Source organism: Nestor notabilis, unplaced genomic scaffold (genome assembly GCF_000696875.1).
Source record: "Nestor notabilis isolate BGI_N333 unplaced genomic scaffold, ASM69687v1 scaffold23258, whole genome shotgun sequence".
NCBI lineage: Eukaryota > Metazoa > Chordata > Aves > Psittaciformes > Psittacidae > Nestor > Nestor notabilis.
The window spans coordinates 17,415-36,554 of NW_009939980.1; the positions used below are offsets into that span (position 1 = coordinate 17,415).

Genomic DNA, 19,140 nt, shown 5'->3' on the forward strand with positions numbered 1-19,140 from the left:
TTGCTACTAAAAATGCAAGAACATTTCCATGAGTACGGATTGTCCTTCTTAGTACTTGGAATAAATTCCAAGTTGGGCATTTGTACTTTAAATTGCAACTTCTTTAGTAATATAAATTGTTAGGAAGTGTTAATTGCTGCTAATTCATGTCAGTAATGCTAATTATTCTGCCTTTGTCTCTACACGTATTGATACAAGCTTATGTCAATAATTTGTGCATAATTTCTTGACGCATACTGTTCAGACAGCAATGCAAGAATCCAGTTATCCTCTCTACACCATTTAAAATATATTTCATTTTGTACTGATTTAGCTAAAACTTAATATTCCATGAAAAGTTGGTTGGTTTGGGTCTGCCCCCTCCAAGTACATAATAGGTTACATATGTACTAAATAAAGGATTCAGTCTAGTTTTACTAATTGTAGAGTGTTAAGTATTACAAGCACTAACTCTTGTCACTGACACAAGATTATCTCAGATTTGAGAGAAGTAGTAACTTTCACAGCCTCTGCAGCCACACCATTGTATTACTATTACTCCAGTTACACAGAGTTAAGAGATCCCTTGATTAGACTCGTTTTGAACTCAGACCATACCAACACAGTAAGAGGGAAAAGCCCACTTGCCTCCACATAGGTTTTTAAGGGTTTGGTTTTGGAGTCATACATGGACAGTTTGGTTACTTGCTTTTAGCATATACAAAACCAGATGTTTTTTACAACAAAATAAAATCAATAAGCTAGGTTCAAAATATTATTGGACATAATATAACATACGTGTTTCCTCTGAACGAAGCACGTTTGCCTTTGCTTCAGAAGGTTCTGTGGAACTGCTACTGACATGTGAGAGGAGTGTAACAGCTTTCACTAACTTGGCAGGCAGCCGTTCTTTTAGCTGACTCAATGTGACTGTGCCTTTGGAATGCTACAGGCCCAACTGGAGCGTCTGGCTGCAATCTGTTCAAGGTTTCACAGCACGCGGTCCAGACTTTGAGCACTACAAAGACAGGTTCTGCTCTCATCTTTAACCTACATCTACTATAGTTTTGTTGCAACTTTCCTTATAAATATGTATGATAAATAAACAACAGGTCCTGAAAATGGTAGTGTCAGTCAGCGGACACATCTTACAGGCGTTCCTGTAATCTTGAAATGCCTGTGAAGACTACTGCAGAAATGAAATCTGCTGTTTTGAAGTACTGGATAATGTCAGTGACAAGATTTCTGGCTATGCTAATGGGAACATTTTATAAGCATATACTAAAAAACCCTCCGCAGTAGCTATCAATACACATTATTCAACTGTAGACTTATAGTTTGTTATTTATTGCAGTATTTAAAGTATACTTCTTGCCATGGATCTGTATCATTTTGTATTAAATGACACCCAGCTACCAGCTCTGATAAACTGCAATAACAAATACAGAGGTATCCAGAGGCTTTGTACACTCATCTTCAAAGGGATGAAACGACATAGGCAAGAACACACTGGTCTTATGGGCAGTTTCTTCATGGTTTTGCTCACCTAACTGGGTTTCTCTGCTCTATGTGGACAACTCAGGTACTCCCTGCAATCTGGGACTGGCTTGACATTCAGTCAACAGAAGTGATGTGAAATCCAACTAGAAAAAATTAGTTTAGTAGATCACCAGTGAGATAACACCTCTTCAGGAAGCAGTGGACATGTATGTACAAGATGAACTTCTACAAGTAAGAATTGTTTCTGGGATCCAAGCTTGAGCCATAACTTAATAGAATGTGCTTGTGCATGGTGAACGTATGCTTCACAAAGTAAGTTTTGGGGATGCACCAGATTGGTGAGACCCAGTGTGAGTGAAACGTTTTAACAACTAGTCAGAAAATGTTTGTGTGACTGGCTATAAACATCTATTGCTATAGCTCACTTGCTAGGGCTGGGAGTGAAAAAAATCAAGCTTCAGCTTTCTTTATTTACAATATTCAATTAATACAGCTTAAGAAATCCACACATTGTCAACCAACTTATTTCCCACATCCTACACAAATTTCTGTGTCAATGGAAAGACATCTTCAAGGTACTGACCTTAGAGAAACAGAAAGAATTCTCTCCACCTCCATCCTTCGCTTTAAGACTTCCTTCACTTGGCCTTTCTCTGGACCCTGCTTTATCTTTTCACGCCCAATCAGGTATATGCATTTTGGAGTGAGGACAAGGTCTCGCTTCACACTCTGAAACACAAAATTGTTTGAAAATACACAGCATGATCGATGCGCTACTGTTGTGATGCTGTTCCAAAGATATATGATGTACTGTGATTTGGGCAATGCTGTTGGCATTTGGTTCAAGTGATGGGATTAATGACACAACCTCAGAGTCAGACTGCACCAGACAGTAGCTTTGTTCCCCATTTCCTAACTAATGTAGTTTTCTGTCCAGCAAGTCCTATAAAGCCTTCACCCTGGGACAAAAGGTTTGACAATGGCAGTGTTCCAGTCACAAGGGTGTAGCTGCTTCCACGTATGTCTTTTAAGTCAAAGACAATTTTTCAAGCTGGAATCCTAGATGGTACGACACTAACATGACGGAGTTTCTGTTAAAGGATGGCAGAGCTATCTGCAACTCTTTAATGAACTAATCATTAGTGGGTGTTGCTCACAAACCTACTTTAAACCGTCTGTCGTATTTCGTTACAGTGTCTGCAAAATCAATCTTCTCTCGTTTGCCTACAAACTGGCGTAGCTCCGGATGGTCCTCCATGCCTATGTAATCTCCCACAAAATTCCTGTTAATGCTGTTCCGTCTTCTCTCTTTCTTGTTCAGCAACAGATCTGATGCTTAAATACCAAAAATAAACATTGATTAATAATATTTACTGAATTTTCTAAACTCAGGATCTGAAAGAGCTAACTGTTCAAGCAGAACGTTTTGGGAAGAAGTCACAACCAAACTGTTTGTAATATGGAAAAAAACAGTGAAGCACTATTACCAATCTTCTATATAATGATGCATGTGATTATTAAATCCATTCCTAATGAAATACACCATTAGCAAGCTCAGCAGTTCTGGTGAATCAGGAGCACTTCTGGAACTACAGAATTTCTCGCTGCTGGAAATTAAAACTAGCTCTCCCAAACCCAGAATGTTAATTCACATAACCCAGGTCACATGCAATTAAGCATTACAGTCCTCTGATTAATCTGTATCATCTAAGTCCTGTATAACTGTGGGAACATCTTTTTCACTTCCCTGGGAACATGTCTGATCAATGTCCTACTCAGTCTGGCTTTGCTTTGAGAGCAAAACACTGGGTAGTCCAAGAAATCCATGCATGCAGAGCAGCCAACCTCTTCAGTGGTATCTTTGGGGTCCAACACTTTGCAGTCATTCCTAGACAGTCATCTGCAATGCCATGGTTAGCTTTATACAGAGGGAGATATTTCCTTCGTCTCTTGTGGCACTCTTTCCTATAACCATGTGTGAAATACCTGTCATCAGGAGTTATGACCTACCTTCTTCTCTCATCTGTACGTATTTTTTTCTGGCCACATACTTCCTCCATGCCTTCTGGATGGCTCTGGCATACCCATCGTACTTCCTCTCTCTCATCTCTTCTAACAAAAATAGCTGTACAAAGAAACAGTAGGCTGGGTCAAACATTTAATGTAAGAAGGGCAAGAAAAAGCTGTATTTTACTTTCAACAACCTTCCAGTGCATTCCACTCTAGATCCAAGCTGGTGCCTCTACCACAACTACGGATTCTGAGATCAGAACGTTAAGGTAACTTTTTCTGAACAAAATCTCTAATGCTTGACTAGTTCTGGCTTTTACCAGTCTATCCATTCATCCTGATACCCAGTGATGAAAGAAGAGGAATAGGGCTTCTCCCTGGAATATTCTACTGGTACAACTTGAGGTTCTCCTCTGGGCCTCCATTCAGCCTCCATCTTCTCATTCTCCCATTCTCATTCACATTTCTCTTGTTAGAACGTTACCATGTCTCTGGGAATCTGTGCAATCTGTAACACAACACACTGTATTCACATGCAACTTCCTTCCCTGTCTGAATTTCATACTCATGTCCATTGGCTCCATTCTTTCCCAACAATGAAGTTTGTCAGCTGGCTTCAGGATTTACAACTGTGATCCTAAATTTCAGTATGACAGAATAAGATTTTTGGGTCCAAAATGTTATCAGAATTCAAGAGAAAATGCTGATGTATCAAAACAGAAACGGAAGGTGCATCCCCTTTTGAGAATTTCCCTGGTCAACTAAAATGCATGTAAATTTAACACACTAGAACAACTTCTATAGCCTTTTGCTTACTTTAAGTTTAGTTCAATGTTTTCTTGTCTCACCAGCACAAGCATTAGGCTAACAATTACAGTACTAAATCAGACCACTGAAATGACTGTTACTAATTATTTCCCTCTACTGTGTTCTCTATTCATAAGGACTTTTCTTCTGGCTTTCAAGAGACAAGATTAGTCAAACCAGGTATATCAAGAAGCAAACCTGGCCATTGGGATCCCTTTTTTAATTTGCTGCCCTAAGCCATGCAAATCTAGAAAAATACTGTTGTTCACATTGATCTTAAAGAGGAAACTCGATCTAGTGCCAGCCGTTTCCGCAGAACCTCGCTTACTCGGTACAGTTATTTATTCAGGTGTTTAATGGAATGTAAACAACGAAGCCTCCTTTCTGCCACCCATAAAACCTTACTTCACAGTTGGCAACTCTCCATCTACAGCAAACTTATTAAAAGAACCTCTTCACAAACACTCAAGCTCTAGATGGGGTTTCAGCACACAGGCCTCCTGATACAAAAGCCTCCTCAGCTTCAGCAATGGCATGATCAAGCCCTTGTGCAATTCAGGTTACAGTAACAATATCGATGTCATCTCTTGTGAGTACTCACCATATATTTCTCTAACAATAATACTATAATTGCAAAATCTCAATGCCAAGTAGTCTTATCACCTGCAGCTTTAAGGAAGTTCAATGGAAACACTTAAAATGTGGTTCTTAAGTTATAAAAACACTGCATGAACCCTTTCCTAAAATGTATTATAAATCCTCCCCTCATGCTTCCAAGCAAAACACGTATTTTTTCATCTGATTAACCAGAATAGGTGAAACAGCACCAGGTGCTCTCTGGTGCTAGAAGAAATTTCATTTACCATCTAAAAGATGAGTTTTCTCCCAAGGAACATAACTTTAGCAATGTGAGAGATGATTGTCTTTGATACGAGAAGATATAAAGCTTTAGAATAATTCAGCTCATACTAATTCTTTTCAACTTAAAATGAAAAAGGCCCAGACTATTTTTAGTACTTGCTTAAAAATGGATTTCATGGCTTTTCAGAAAATAATTTTTAAAGAAACCACACACAGTAAATTAAAACTTAATTTAAATTAAACCAATAATGCAACCCAAAAACGTTTTATTATTTCGCATCAAGCTCATGTTGTCTTAACCTGCAATACAGGCCACCAGTAGAACTTGCAGGTACACCATTAAATGGCATACACATGCAACCAGGACTTAGCATTACAAAAATGCATTAGAATGGGAATGTGCATCCACCAGAATATTTATTTCTCTTGGAAACAACCTAGTAGCATATGATGTTGGTTGATGAATGTTTTGGTCATTTCAGAGTGAAGGGGAACTAGATCCATCAATCCTCTGTGAGCACTTGCCATCTGGCTACTCAACAGAAGACAAAACACCAGCAAATGAGTTAATTCCTTTCTTTGAAGAAACAAAACAAAACCAAACAAACAAACAAAAAAATCCCAAAAAACCCCACCCCACCAAAACAAAGCAAAAAACCCGAACAAACCACAAAAAAACCCCAAGAGTAAGACCCACCCCATTTGTGGAGATAACGTGGCTGAAAATTTGTGCTCTTACAAAGGGCAAACACGCCAAGCTTAGCATGTTTTAGCAGCCAGGAAAGGAAGTTACAATTTATTTCATAAAACTGAAAACAAAAACACTTTAAAATTTTGGATTGCTTTAACCATAAAGTAGCATAACATTGAGAAACCAGCCATCACACTGATTAGTTTAGTTTCTCCCCTTGTTTATCTCCTAAGCTGAGACTGTATTTCGTTCATAATTAAGTGCAATAAATGGCATGGATGCAAAGTATTTTCACAGTGAAAACAAGAAAATCAGGTTTGCTACAGTGTGAAATAATGAACACCAGGCTGGAAGATGTTGCTTAAATTACTAATTCTGGTTCCTTATAATTACAAGCAGCTAAGTTGTCTGTATTAATTCAAATAGATACTTGACCAGAACGTGTACTTGCCACCACCCTGAAATAAACTGCAGGTCATCAGTAAAGGACTAGAAGTCACAACTGTAATGTCACAAGAAGAGATACCAAAGACATCCGCTAATGTCCAAGGCTATCATGCTGACTTTGCTAGAGAGAGCTCCACAATTATCTTACGAAATTAATCATGGCCTGTGCTACAGAGGAAAGCAGATAAAGCTCACAACTCCTCTAATGGCTACCTAAGGTGTTGCTTGCAATGACTAAGTAGGATTAATCCTATACTAGAATGTCCTGCTCTGCCAACATGCACCTACGTATTCTAATAACCTACCTCTTGAACACTACATGCTCTATCACGTAAACCTGTCTCTCGGACAGCCTTCTGTCTTCTCATTTTACTTTCCTAGGTAAAGCCCCGTTCTTCCTGAACAGAGGTGATACTATCTTACCCTATTTATGGTAGAAATGACACAATTTCTGTTACGCCTTGGAGAAGCTTTATTGTTTTCCCTTTAACAGATACGTTCTATGTGATTTGGCACAGCAGTGTTGCTGCCCGAATTGCTGTTGCTCTACACAGCAAAAGAATACATTTCTGGAAAAGAAAATTATGGCAGTAGGAGAGTTCTGGTTTTATTTTGATATGTAACTTCAGGTAAAGCACCAAGAAACCACCTAATGCTAGACTGCAAGGTGTGCTATACAAACCAAGCCTGACTGCTTCTGATAAACAAGGAACACATGATGGCGAGTAAAGCATAGTTTCTCCTCGACAGTTTTCCTGAACAGTGATGTAAGAAAACTTTTCTTGAGCAGATTTTGTGCAAGTTGGCAGTCACAGGATAAAACCAGCCTTATGACGCCTCGAACGTTCTCTCTGAATGGGATTCCAAGTTGTTGCCATCCCGGAGCACTGATCTAAACAACGATGCGTAACACATCCTTACTTCACTGGGGGCTGTTCTATTTTCATCACAGTTCTTGTACTGAGGACCTATATTCTTGAGCTAACGGTCATGGGGATTCTTCCACGCCACGATATTCCTGACAGAATGTCACCATGTGCAACCTGACACCAAAGCATCTTCCTATCCCATTGCCTCCTCTTGATGCATTTAAAGCTGTTTGCATTCGTTTAAAAACCACGCAGGGGCCTCACGTACTGTACCAGTTATGGAAGGACCCAGAATCCCTCTACAACCTTGAGGCACCTGTGACAGACTGGCTCGGCTTGACTTAAGTTTCTCCCACCTTAGCAGGTATCGTGCTCAGCTTTGGAGTGGGCAGGCCTTTTATTTCAGCAGAAGAGTTTCATATTTTAAAGATTCAGGTTCTGCCACACTTACGGACTCCGGAGCTTTGATGAAGACTTTGGATTTCCCAAGCTGGTATTGGTCAGGATCCATGTTGACTGACTGAAGCAGGTGAAGAACTCCTTGTTTCTCATCTCCTTTCCAGGAAGGCCAAGTTGCCTTGGTCAGAATGGCGTACCTTAACCACCAAGGAGAAGAGATTAAAACCTGACATCGAACAGCAGCAGAATACCACTGACTTTGTCAGTATTACCCTGGGGGTAGGGTTGACAATTTTGCCAGGACTTACAGAAGCCTGGAGTGTGGGAAGATGTATGGTATTAAGATGTTACTTGTTCAGCAAGACCAAACAAGTGCCATGAGAAGACAACAGTATTCAGAAGTCTCCCATTTCCAGATGCCAAGTTACTATTTGGTAACTGCAGTAGTTACCAAGCTATTGCAGTTACCAAATAGTAACTACTACTAGAAAGTTCTGCTGTGATCTCCATAAGTCCATGGCAAGGTTATTTACTAGCAATGACTTATGATCCAGATTTAAGTACCTACATCACTGCTATTCTGGATTCGTTCCCAAGCATGTGGCAGATTTCCCACTCAAGCCTTCTCTGTCTTATTCTTACGAAGTCCTTTTTTGTTTCTAAGTAAGTTTCCAGCTCATGCTCCTACCACCTGTTCAAGAGCTGGTCTGTATTTAGCAAGGAGACACTCTTGGGTTTATCCCTGAAACCCTTTGGCTTGGCCTCAGGTGCAAGAGCAAAGATATAGTGATGCTGGTGCTACCTAGAGGGAACACTGGGAACTGACCACACGAAGGGTATGAGGAGGAGGCAGGGAAGTGCTGTGACAATGTCTTTGATAGGTAGTCTTCTGTCTCATGGCATTTTCTTTCAGCCTTGAAACTGAGGTGGATGCCAGGCTGCAGCCCGTTTTGAAATGTCCACCTTTTCAGGCTTAACCTGGGCTTTTGGAACTGCCAGGTTGGAATTGCAAAGCTGCCTTGTTCCACTGCCTGCCACGGAGCACTGATGAACTTCAGCTGCCTCATTTGCCTACAATAATTAACTTCTCTAGCAGCAGCTATTTAGATTCTTTAGACAATGAGAATGAAGAACAGCTAAATATGCTGTAACAAATTTCTCCCCCATATCTTTCATGTTGATGTTTTTTTAATGCCTTAAGCATACTTGAGTTATGTAAATTAAATCATGCTTATTAGTAAAACTATTCAACTGATGAAAAAAGTTATGAAGTATGGGGTTCAGTTTATTGTAATTTCCAAGTTCTTGTTCTTAAGAACACTGAGGCAGCTCCTAACATAATATTCTCAAAAATCACAAAAGAAATTGTCAGAAAATTCATTAAGGCAATGTTCATTAGTCATTCTTGTCACATCTAAAATGTTATCTACCCAGAAAGCACAAAGTGTCATGCAGCTTAAATAACAATACCATGCAACAAAAAATACCAAACAATTAAAAAGGAACATATCACAAAACCCAAACACCTCTGAATAACAACTATATGAAAAGACAAAGCTAACTTATGAATAATTCAGTAGGATTCAAAAGGGTCTCCTGATGTTACTGTGTTCAGATCTGGTTTTAGTTAAGAAATGCTCAGGTACTGTGCATGGTGGTGTAACAAAGTAGCTCTTACACCATCTCAAATGCAGAAGCATACTACAGATCTGTTTACAGACAACGTGTGCACTTACACATTTATATAATTTATCAATGTTACCTGATAAATAGATGCAGTCTAGTAAAGAGTTCTAAGTTAAAGTAACTCCCAGCTTATTTACTTAACAGCTTTATGTGCAGGTTCACCATGTACTGCCAACAGCATAGTTGTATAGGTGGTTCTAAGCAAGTCTGAATTTAAAGAAGCTGATGTTGTGAAAGGCATTTGAAACTGCTACCTTCCACACAACAGAATGTGACATTACCTTTCAGCATGTTACAAATTCATTCCTACATCTTCTGAGCCATGAAGGAGGGCACAGGGAAAAACATGACTTAAGACCTTTTAATACAGGAAAGCTATCAAATACATAATAAGAATAGATTTGAAAGTCTCATTTTTCATAAGCTCTAACTTCATACATTTACTCGTGTGACAAGACTACAGGGCAGAAGACAAAACGTTCTACAACATGCACCAATGGAGCATTTCACAATGCTGTACTGTGGCAATTCTCTCATTGTTCACTGCTGCTCAGAAGTAGCACTTCCATGTACTTGTGCCTGCTTCCCGTTAAACTGGTCATGCCACTACCCATGTCTCTAGGTTTTTCAAGCCTGTGCAATGTGTCCTTGCAGAGGATTTCAGCACCACTACTAAACGTGTTCCTAAAATGCTTCTGAGAATTTTAAATCGTGACTGCCCCCCCAAAATTATCTGTGGTAAATTCACAGTGAGCAGTTAGGTCCTATTGTCTAAATATGGGAGTATGGAGTTCAGCTTTCAGATTGGTTATGCTTGAAACACATAGGCCTTTTCAGTGACTGGGGCTTTTTGCATGCAAATGTAAATTTTGTACATAAAAGTCTATTCAGCCCAGAAACCTCCACTTCTATGGAGCTGCCAAGGAACGCCCAATGAAAACAAGTGTACAAGCATGCATTTCCTGTCCATCCCATGCCTCAGCCCACTTTTACTCACACTCACTCAGGGTGTCAGAATAGAGCTTGTTCTGGATGCTAGGGAACTGTGAATGGAAAGGTTGCAGGAAGAGTTTTATTCATAAAAATGTTAAATTTAACAAGACTAATTTGAAACAAATGGATGAATTAGATAAAGAATGGGTTCAGCTGCCTGTAGACCTCTGTGTATGAAGCGAAGTACAGAAATCTATTCACCGTACTAAAGTACCATATAGCTTTCCTTTGTGCAGACCTCTTGGGTGGATTTCTAGACCTGCACAGCCCTCACCATCAGTGTTCAACCGTGGAAGCTAGATTTAATACACATTATCCTGTCTCAGGAACAGTATGTGTGAAATATGAACATGAACGTGCTCCAGGATGCATTATGTCTGGGCTTGAAGATCAGGAAAAAAAGGGATTTAAACTGTCCTCCTCATGATATAAACAACTATGCTGTAATACTTCTAAATGAGTATTACCTTACCTCTGCAAAAACTTCTTGAAAACACGCCTGTAGGCATAGCCAGCTCTTCTTACTCGAATATTTTCTTTCAGACCTAAGTATTCCACTTGGTGTTTTACCCTGTGGACAAAAACAGTGCAAGATTTACAATTCATTTTCTTTCACCATGCTTGTGGATTGAGGCATTCTTGAAAGTCGGTGTCATGTTCAAACACTACTGACTTCTAAAATGCATGCACAGGTGTATGAATCTGGTTTTGCACATTACCATGCACACTGCATGGTAAGAAAAATATTGAAGGCAGGTAGACTATTTATTACCGAAATAAATGCAGCAAGTTTACCTTAGCATTTTTTCCTAGTTTAACTTCCCATCTCCTAATTTATGTATAAATTTCTTAGCTAATATTATTACCCATAAAAGGCCAAGTAACTATTACCTATACAATTACACAGCTGGTATCCAAGGGCATGAAAAATTGTTTTATATTCTTTCATAGCAGGCTTCACCCATGTTTTACATAACTCAAACATCAACAGTAGCTCTCTTTTGGTTGTACTGGAGAAAGGATCAAATCTGATGGCTGGACAAAGCCCCAGATGATGCTTGTGGCACCTTGTAAAACAATGGTAATCCAATCAGTAGTTCAGAACTGACAAGGATGCTAATCTTGATGACTGTGATAACATACAAAGACTTCTCTAAATGAAGAGCATCCATCCTGCTTCTCTGGGCAATGAGTTAGAAGCAGCAACAAGGAACATGAGGCCGCAACTCTCGGATCACTACCCAGAAGAAAATGGGCAGTGGTTAGGTAAAACGTAATCTTGGCAGGGGGCAGCACGACCAGTGGCTCAAGAGAACAGAGACTGAGAATGGTGCCTGATTAGCATGAGAGGCCAGAGGAACTTTTAACCAATACGTGGTGGAATACTAATTAATGAACAAATTATGTAACTCCCAACCAATGGACATTGATTTGGGTTTTTGTCAAAATGCATAAATAGCTTAAAGTTACAATCATCAGTGTGCTTGATTTGTGGAGACTCCCACCGAGAACCCTGCACAGAATAAGCAATGTCTCCTTTCTAAACAAGACCCTTTGTCTCTGTTTAGGAAGCCCCAAAATGGCAACACGGATGCCAAACTTTCAGGACACAAAGAATCGGAAAGAAGACAGCGAGGCCAGTACAGTCAGGAAAAGCTAGCATTCCCCCTCACTTCACCATGCTGCAAAGGAAGGATTTGAGGAGAGGCAAAGGACTGGCTGAAGCATGTCTGGTAAGCTTGATCATGGCATACTGTAACTGCACACAAGAACGGAGCTGGTACCTGTCCCATAGAAAATGTTAATGGCTGTGGAGAGACTTTGCTGCACATGGAACTGAAACACCATTATCCCAAAGCCATTTCAGTTCTCTCATGTAAAACAGATTCACTTCGGTTCTGAACGGGGAACAAGTACGTCCCCCCATGAATCTCAAAGCAGAAAAACAGCAAAGGAAAAAAGCTGCCTTTTGGTACCTATTCCTCTTTCTAGAGCTGCAGTACATTATTTTATGTTCCTTCCTACATAACCCGCTAGTTACAACTAGGAATTTAATGCTTGGAAATTTGATTTGAAGAATTTCAGTTCGCTTCCTTAATGTATGACTCTTGCTGTTTGCATTTCTTTAATTTCCTCATGTAAGTCATGGCTGGAAGAGGCAGTGCCTGTTTTTAACACAGAAATGTGTTCAGGGGCTTCTGTTGCTGTTCTTTTATAGGGCAACTTACAGAAGCTTTAGCTTTCAGTCAGAAATACAGGAATTGTTAAGATTTTAGTCCTGCAAGTTTAACAGACAGTATGTTAAAGAGCACTTCTTTACATATAATCAAAAGAAGTGAGCCTGTAAGGAGCTGTTTCTCTTTTCTGCTTGCTTTTTCTCTAACTTAATGAAAGATTTTTCAAATTAAAGAATGATAGAAAGGGTTTGGGTTGAAATGAACCTTGAAGATCGTCTAGTTCCACCCTGCTCAGAATGCGCAGGGACACCTGAAAAACTGTTGATTCAATGCTATTTCTGTGCTATTTTTGAGATGTTAAATTTCAATGTAAAGTGCATTTCCCATTGATTTTTTTTTTTTTGGTCGAGACATTCTTTTCACATGATTCATAGCACAGAGGAAAAAATCTTTAGAAATCCCATGCTACAAATGACAGAAGCCCTTCAGCTAATACTTCTTTTTAAAGAACACTTTGAGAGGAATTTTACTAAACCATGAGTGATACTGCTCTTTTAGCTTATAATAGAGAATACTGCATGTTTTAATCTTGCCGTGTTCAAGGAATAAAGTATTTTGTACCCACTCCAAGAATTCTGGTACAGTAGAAAGCTGGTGGGCAAAAATACATTTTCCTGTTTATAGCCTTCCCTTCTGTTCACATCTGGAATAATGCACTGGAGAAACAGTATAACTCCCATTTTCTTACTGTCCTGCCAGTATTAGTGTCCAGCAACAGAGAATTTGAGACGCTTTTCTGTTTTTTTCCCTTTTCTTTCTGAGAAAAGGCACAGTGAAAATCTCCCTCCAGGCATCAACCTCAAGCAGGTCAGGGTCTGGGAATTCAGCTAATGCAGCAATTTTGAATTCAAGTCCAAATGGCTGTGCCAGGACCTGAACAAAAACACATTTCAAGAACACCCCAATTTTTGGAATAACTAAGGTATTATACAAGGTTTAGATATTACACAAGGTCTATGTTTCAGTGGTACAAAGCTGGAGTGACACGGTTTCTGCAAGCATGAAGGAAGACAGGCTTTGTGTAGGGCTTTTTTCCCTTTTCCAGTAGTATTTTCACAGTCTAGTTACATGTTACTAATGAGCAGACTAGATACACTACTCCAGTCACACTGTTTGATACAGCATTACGTGATCACAGAACAAACCAAAAAACCCCTAAACCAACCTTCAGCAAAACATCACATTTTGTATTTCCCTCCGCACAGAACTTTCTCACAGTAAAATCACAACACAACAAAATTAAGCTTGTGTTGCCATATGCACATCAATTTCTTTTCCCCAGATAGGTCACTAATAAATGTATCCTAGGTGAGGTCCTAGTATACTACAGGGGAAATCATAGTTTGAAATGGGAGAGAATGTTAGGATTTTGAAACAGGGATGAAGGGTTGCCATTGTAAGAACAACTTCCCTTTGTGTCCGAGTTTGATAGCGTATAATCCTTTGTGTTTCACTTTGCAAATGCAGCAGCTACTGATAACTAGTATCATCCTCATTATGGGAATACAAGAAGAAATCTTGCCCACTTTTGCTCCAAAAGGAACCTCCTGAAAGCAGGCCTTTTCTCTGGACTAGGTTATTGTTTGCTTCTTTCATTGGTTTCCTAGCAACACCTTCCACAATAATAGGCCTCTTTTCCAATATGTAAATGATCGATTTTAAAAGCCCCTCAATTTCCAGTTAGAAGTTTTAGGCACACTTTTTTCCAGGATCACTTACTTTCCTCCTCTGGTCCCCAGTGTCAGTGGAAAACTAAATGCTGCACAGTAGAATTTTCAGGAGTGGAAAGGCAAGAGGAGAGAAAGAAGCCAAAACCTAAAGGACACTTTCAAGTGCGGTCCCAATTGTGGCTTCTGTAAGTGCTCTACATCTGCATGTAATTGTGCTCGTCTGCATGCCAAATGGCAGGAAGTGAATTCCGGTGTGGTGTTGATATGGTCAAGAATGCTTTTCATCAGACTTTGCAAGTTGTTTCACCGTGATAAAAATAACCATGTGCTTTATCAGCACTTTTACCAATACACAAAGTATATTGTAATATAAAAGTTACCTATATTAGAACCTTGCATAGTATAGATACTGTACTGATTGCCTTCTTTCAAATAGAAAAATGCTATAAAGCATCACATAAAGATGCCTCAAAACAGATGTGACTGATAAACCAAAATGGTAATTTACACATCTATTTAATGTCTATATAACCACCTGATACAATATTCCAAAGACCTCTCTTTGAAGAGTTGGCTAAGGAAACTTAAAAGTCCCGAAGAGAAAAAAAGAGGCTTCTGCATTGTTGGCTATAGAGACTTCTTGGTAAGTTTGAAACAATAAAAGCAGGCAAGGACATCCTGCTGGCTCTTTAGCTACCTAACAGAAACTGTTCTCAAAGCATAAAGCAGAAGTTAGAATGGATGTATAATGCTTTTGGTGTGGAAATTCTACACAGAAAACTTGAGTCTTTAATATACTGGTTGTGTTCCTGTTATGCAAATGGTGATTATTCATAACTGCCACGAGAAAAAGCTCAGAACTGCACATACTAAGTGCTGATTTAGACCAAGTGACCACAGCTTATCTTCAGGGTTCAGGAGAGGTCATGCCAGATTTAATTTCTGAAGGTTTTAAGAGTATCTACTTCAGTTTATCTGTAGGCTGAATGACTACAAACTATGAGTTTTGGAGGCTATTTTTGACTATTAGCACTGTTCCTCATCATATACTCTGTTTATCCATACCTGCTCTCCTCCCAGTCTCGAGACTTCTTTGTTTCATTCGGTTTGATGCAGCGGATGTAATGGGGTGTACACTTCATCAGGGTGCCAACAAGGTCATTTGCTTGTTTCTGTAAAATTGAAGAAAAACAATAGGATTTGAGCTGAACAGGGTAAATCCTGTGAGAGAATTCTAAACATTATCAGCCATCTGCTGATGATTCAGTTGACTTTGGTCTTTCCCCAGAACAACTGAAGTGTCTTGAGATAACGTGCACTTTGTGAGAAATACACCACTAAACGGAAGGTACCGGTATCTCCAGCTTTGTAAACACATTTAAACTGTTTCATAAAAATATGGAGTGTCTCAGGTGAACTTGACTGTCAGGGTGAAATATATGGGAAGAGGCTGATGAAGTAGCATTTTCCTAAGTCTGCAAGTGTGTAATATAAGCATATATTTTATGACTGGTCTCAAAAAAGATGCTCGCCTTCTAACACTTGCTGCCTCAGTCAAGGCACGTTACGGTCCGTAGAAAGACTTCTGTTGACTTCGGTGGGTGTTGGATTAGGTCCTGCTGCATTTCTGCACTATAAAGAGACCAGTTATCTGTAGTTAATTGTAGGACATGAAGTGGCTGAGTGAAGGGGCTCATTCATTATGCACATGCAAGTAGTATTATCGCTCCCATCAATCGCTCATTTGGAAAATTCACTGCTGTAGAATGCAGCTGAACTAAACATTTAATGAACAGTGGTGCTGGGCAAAACAGGATTTTAATAGCTGAAACAATGCAATCGAGATACTCCTGATCGTCTCTACAAATGTCTGGACAGTAAAAAACCAGCAAAGACTACTTCTTTTTTTTAAGTCCCCATACACAACGTCCCCCCCCATCTATGCACATATTAACACAGCAAAACTACACATACTTTGATTTTACTGCCCGCAGTGGTAGGACGGCCCTTCTTGTCCACTTGAAGATTTTCAGGGAAAAGAGCCTTTATAAAAGGCCTAAGAAAGAATTAATAAAAATAGTGTTGGCATGGAAAGACAATTCAATGCAGGAATGTTAAGGAATACGCTGTAAAAGTTGATAGTTGAGCAGAATATAAATAGCTGTTTCTATTAAACTTGAGTTGTATCAAATCTATTTTAAGATTAGTATTTCCCATGAGCTTCATTCCTCACAGAGATCTACTGCTATTTTAGTGAGCCTTAGAAGACATGATACCAGACTTCCAGACTCAAAGAAACACACACTTCTTAAAAAGTAAGCCTCAATTAATTAAAACACATAACAAAAAAATGTCATTTTATCTGTTACAACAGTGCCTGCCCCGAGAGTGCAAATCACTGATGGCCTTGTTTGAGGCCCAAACAAATGGCTGCCATTATACCCTTTGATTCTGACACTGCAGTACCTTACTTACTCAGGTTTGCAGAAAACAAAGGTCAATATAATGCAAGTGATACTGTTCTCCTGCAGTGATGTTTTATTTCCACTTTTATACAAATGAGTTCACAAGTTGTGAAGTAGAGAATTCAGGCCCTCTGCACCCATCTGAACTAGCACATTATTCCTAGCTTTAAGCAAGTTTTGCTTACGTACAAATCACTGCTCTGCATGAGTTCAATCAAGTCCATGAAAAGAACATCCCGATTTCTCTCGCAGAATCCATCCATATCATAAGATACCTGGGCCAAGGTGGAAATTGAGTGTTTGTGGTAAGTTGAGAACCCAATAATTAAAGAAAATTTAAATTCTGTCCTCATCAGTAGCTGTTCCAACTCTTGGTTAGTCTGGTATAACTTAAAGATACTACAATGATCACTACCTCCTTGCATATATTATTAGATAACTCACAACAACCATAGAAGGAATTTCATCCATGTATTTCAATTCAGTAAGAAAGACTGTTATGGAGCTAGTAAACGGAATCTGACCCCAGATTAAAGACTTAAAGTCAATTTAATACTGAATTTTATTGAATGAAAACTTTTGCATAAGGCTTTACCTTTACTAACTGCAGGAAATCGTGAATAGTCTGAGAAATATACTCAAAGAAGACAGAACTGTACATTAGGTTCCCAGTTTTATTAGTATATCATCACCTAAGGATCATTTTTCTATCTGAATTCTTTAAATTTACTGCTATTATAACCAACAATTAAGATTACAATTATGTAAAATACTACGGGCATTTATTTATTACATTTAAGTTTGGTATGTTTGATAGCAACAAGGCCCAGACTCAACTCTCCTAAGGAAGGGACATGTGTTAGGGCACATTTGTTCTGAGCTCCCTACATTGTCCTACATTGAGGACACTGTCTCCTGACATAAACTGGCTACTGAAAATCAAAACAGCCCTTTACAGGGCTTCCCCCTTCCCTTCATTGCTGTTCTTTTTCTTTATAAATACATTAAGCAGAATTCAGTGATGATTTTCAACATTACCTTTCCAGCATAATGATGAATGATAAATCCCTGGTTCCAGCTGTTGAAATGTTCATGAGTCCCGATCTGCATCTGGAGTTTTTGAAGCAGTGTTTGGTCAGCTCCTTCTCCCACTGCATGCATTGTGGCACACACATCATCTAAAATGCTCATAATCCCTGGGGGATTCTAATGCATTGGAGGGTAACAAAAATGGCAAAAGAAGTGAGGAAAAGAATTATGATGCCAGTTTTTTTCCCCTGAAAACAGAAAAATACCTTTGCTACAAAAACACTAGAGCAAAGCCACAGCAGGAAGAATTCCTCCCGTCAGTAGAGTTCATAGTAGACACTGATTTGCGTGCACAAGTGTGCAGTTTGAGAGATGCCACTTCATGTAATCATAGTGACAGTGGGAAATCAATGATTGCTGTTAAAACAAAACAAGAAACACACACCCTTTCCCAATGCCCAACATTTGGTTTAGGTTTTCATTCCCTCACAAAGCAATCTTCTTTCTTGTTTCACAAAAAAATAGGCCTGTGTCTAAGTATTTAAACTCGAATGCTGTAGTGTGACCAACTCAAGAGCTAACTATCTACAACTGTGATATAAATCTTATCTTCCTAGTTATCCTAATACATATAGGAGATGGGCTAAATCTGATGGGCATTTAAGTACAAGTTACTATAGTTCTTTGAACTACTATTAAAATTACCTGGCTTTCATGAGGACAAAGAACTAGATGAAAAACAACCTACTTTTGTTCTAAAGACAATATTTGTTGTCACCCTGAGTCAGAACATAAAGACTTTATGTGGAGCAAAGACACAAATTTCTTCTATCTACAGCACTTCCTCATGTTCCCTCTTCGCTTGTTTCTGCTTAATTTGTGACAGTATCTCAGAGGAAGTGGGTATTGTAGCTTCCCCAAACAGAAATACATCACCCAGGGACACAAAGAGCTGTAGCTGATGTACAGTGCAATATGTCATGAAGTTCATGATAAATTTAGGTAGATAAAATTTTAATTTTTATCACTATATTTTTAGTCACACATCAATCACGCTATCTTATGGGTCTCTTTTTGGTCAGTATCTTAGATAACATACACCTTAGATGACATATATCTTAGCGTTCTTGTAAGACATCTTATGTAAGATTTATATATAGGCTTAGTATGACTCAGTAACTGAACAACAGTATTTGCATTTTGCCTATGAACGTTCTTGACAGCAAAGCAGTTGCCCAAATACTTTAGAGAAAAATCTTATTGCTTTTTCCATCTGTTTAAGTACTTACCACTTTGTTCTCTATAAGGTCGCACACTATTTTGTTGTTAAAATAATCTATTGGTGTCCACCTGATTCCTTCTTGCACATATTCTTCCTGTTGAGTAAAACGACAGATGCAAATATTCCTTTGCACCACAGATGTAGCACTAGATTTACAATGCACTATGTATACACAAACTCTGCGCTATTCATGTTCAGAAGGCCTCATCAAATGT

At 39.0% G+C, this 19,140-nt stretch overlaps 1 protein-coding gene across 1 annotated transcript in view; it reads right to left on the reverse strand.

Annotated features, from left to right (window-relative positions):
• Positions 1 to 19,019, reverse strand: part of LOC104410075 (unconventional myosin-Ie) — a 30,012-nt gene extending 10,993 nt beyond the window's left edge. The window contains exons 1-10 of the mRNA XM_010020136.1: positions 18,933 to 19,019; positions 17,653 to 17,820; positions 16,804 to 16,889; positions 16,124 to 16,205; positions 15,215 to 15,321; positions 10,715 to 10,813; positions 7,616 to 7,760; positions 3,490 to 3,604; positions 2,645 to 2,814; positions 2,063 to 2,208 (exon numbers count right to left, since the gene is read on the reverse strand). Of these exons, the coding sequence (XP_010018438.1) occupies positions 2,063 to 2,208; positions 2,645 to 2,814; positions 3,490 to 3,604; positions 7,616 to 7,760; positions 10,715 to 10,813; positions 15,215 to 15,321; positions 16,124 to 16,205; positions 16,804 to 16,889; positions 17,653 to 17,805 (1,103 nt within the window). The 5' untranslated portion in view covers positions 17,806 to 17,820; positions 18,933 to 19,019. The remainder of the gene's footprint in view (positions 1 to 2,062; positions 2,209 to 2,644; positions 2,815 to 3,489; positions 3,605 to 7,615; positions 7,761 to 10,714; positions 10,814 to 15,214; positions 15,322 to 16,123; positions 16,206 to 16,803; positions 16,890 to 17,652; positions 17,821 to 18,932) is intronic.
• Between the last annotated feature and the right edge of the window lie 121 nt (positions 19,020 to 19,140).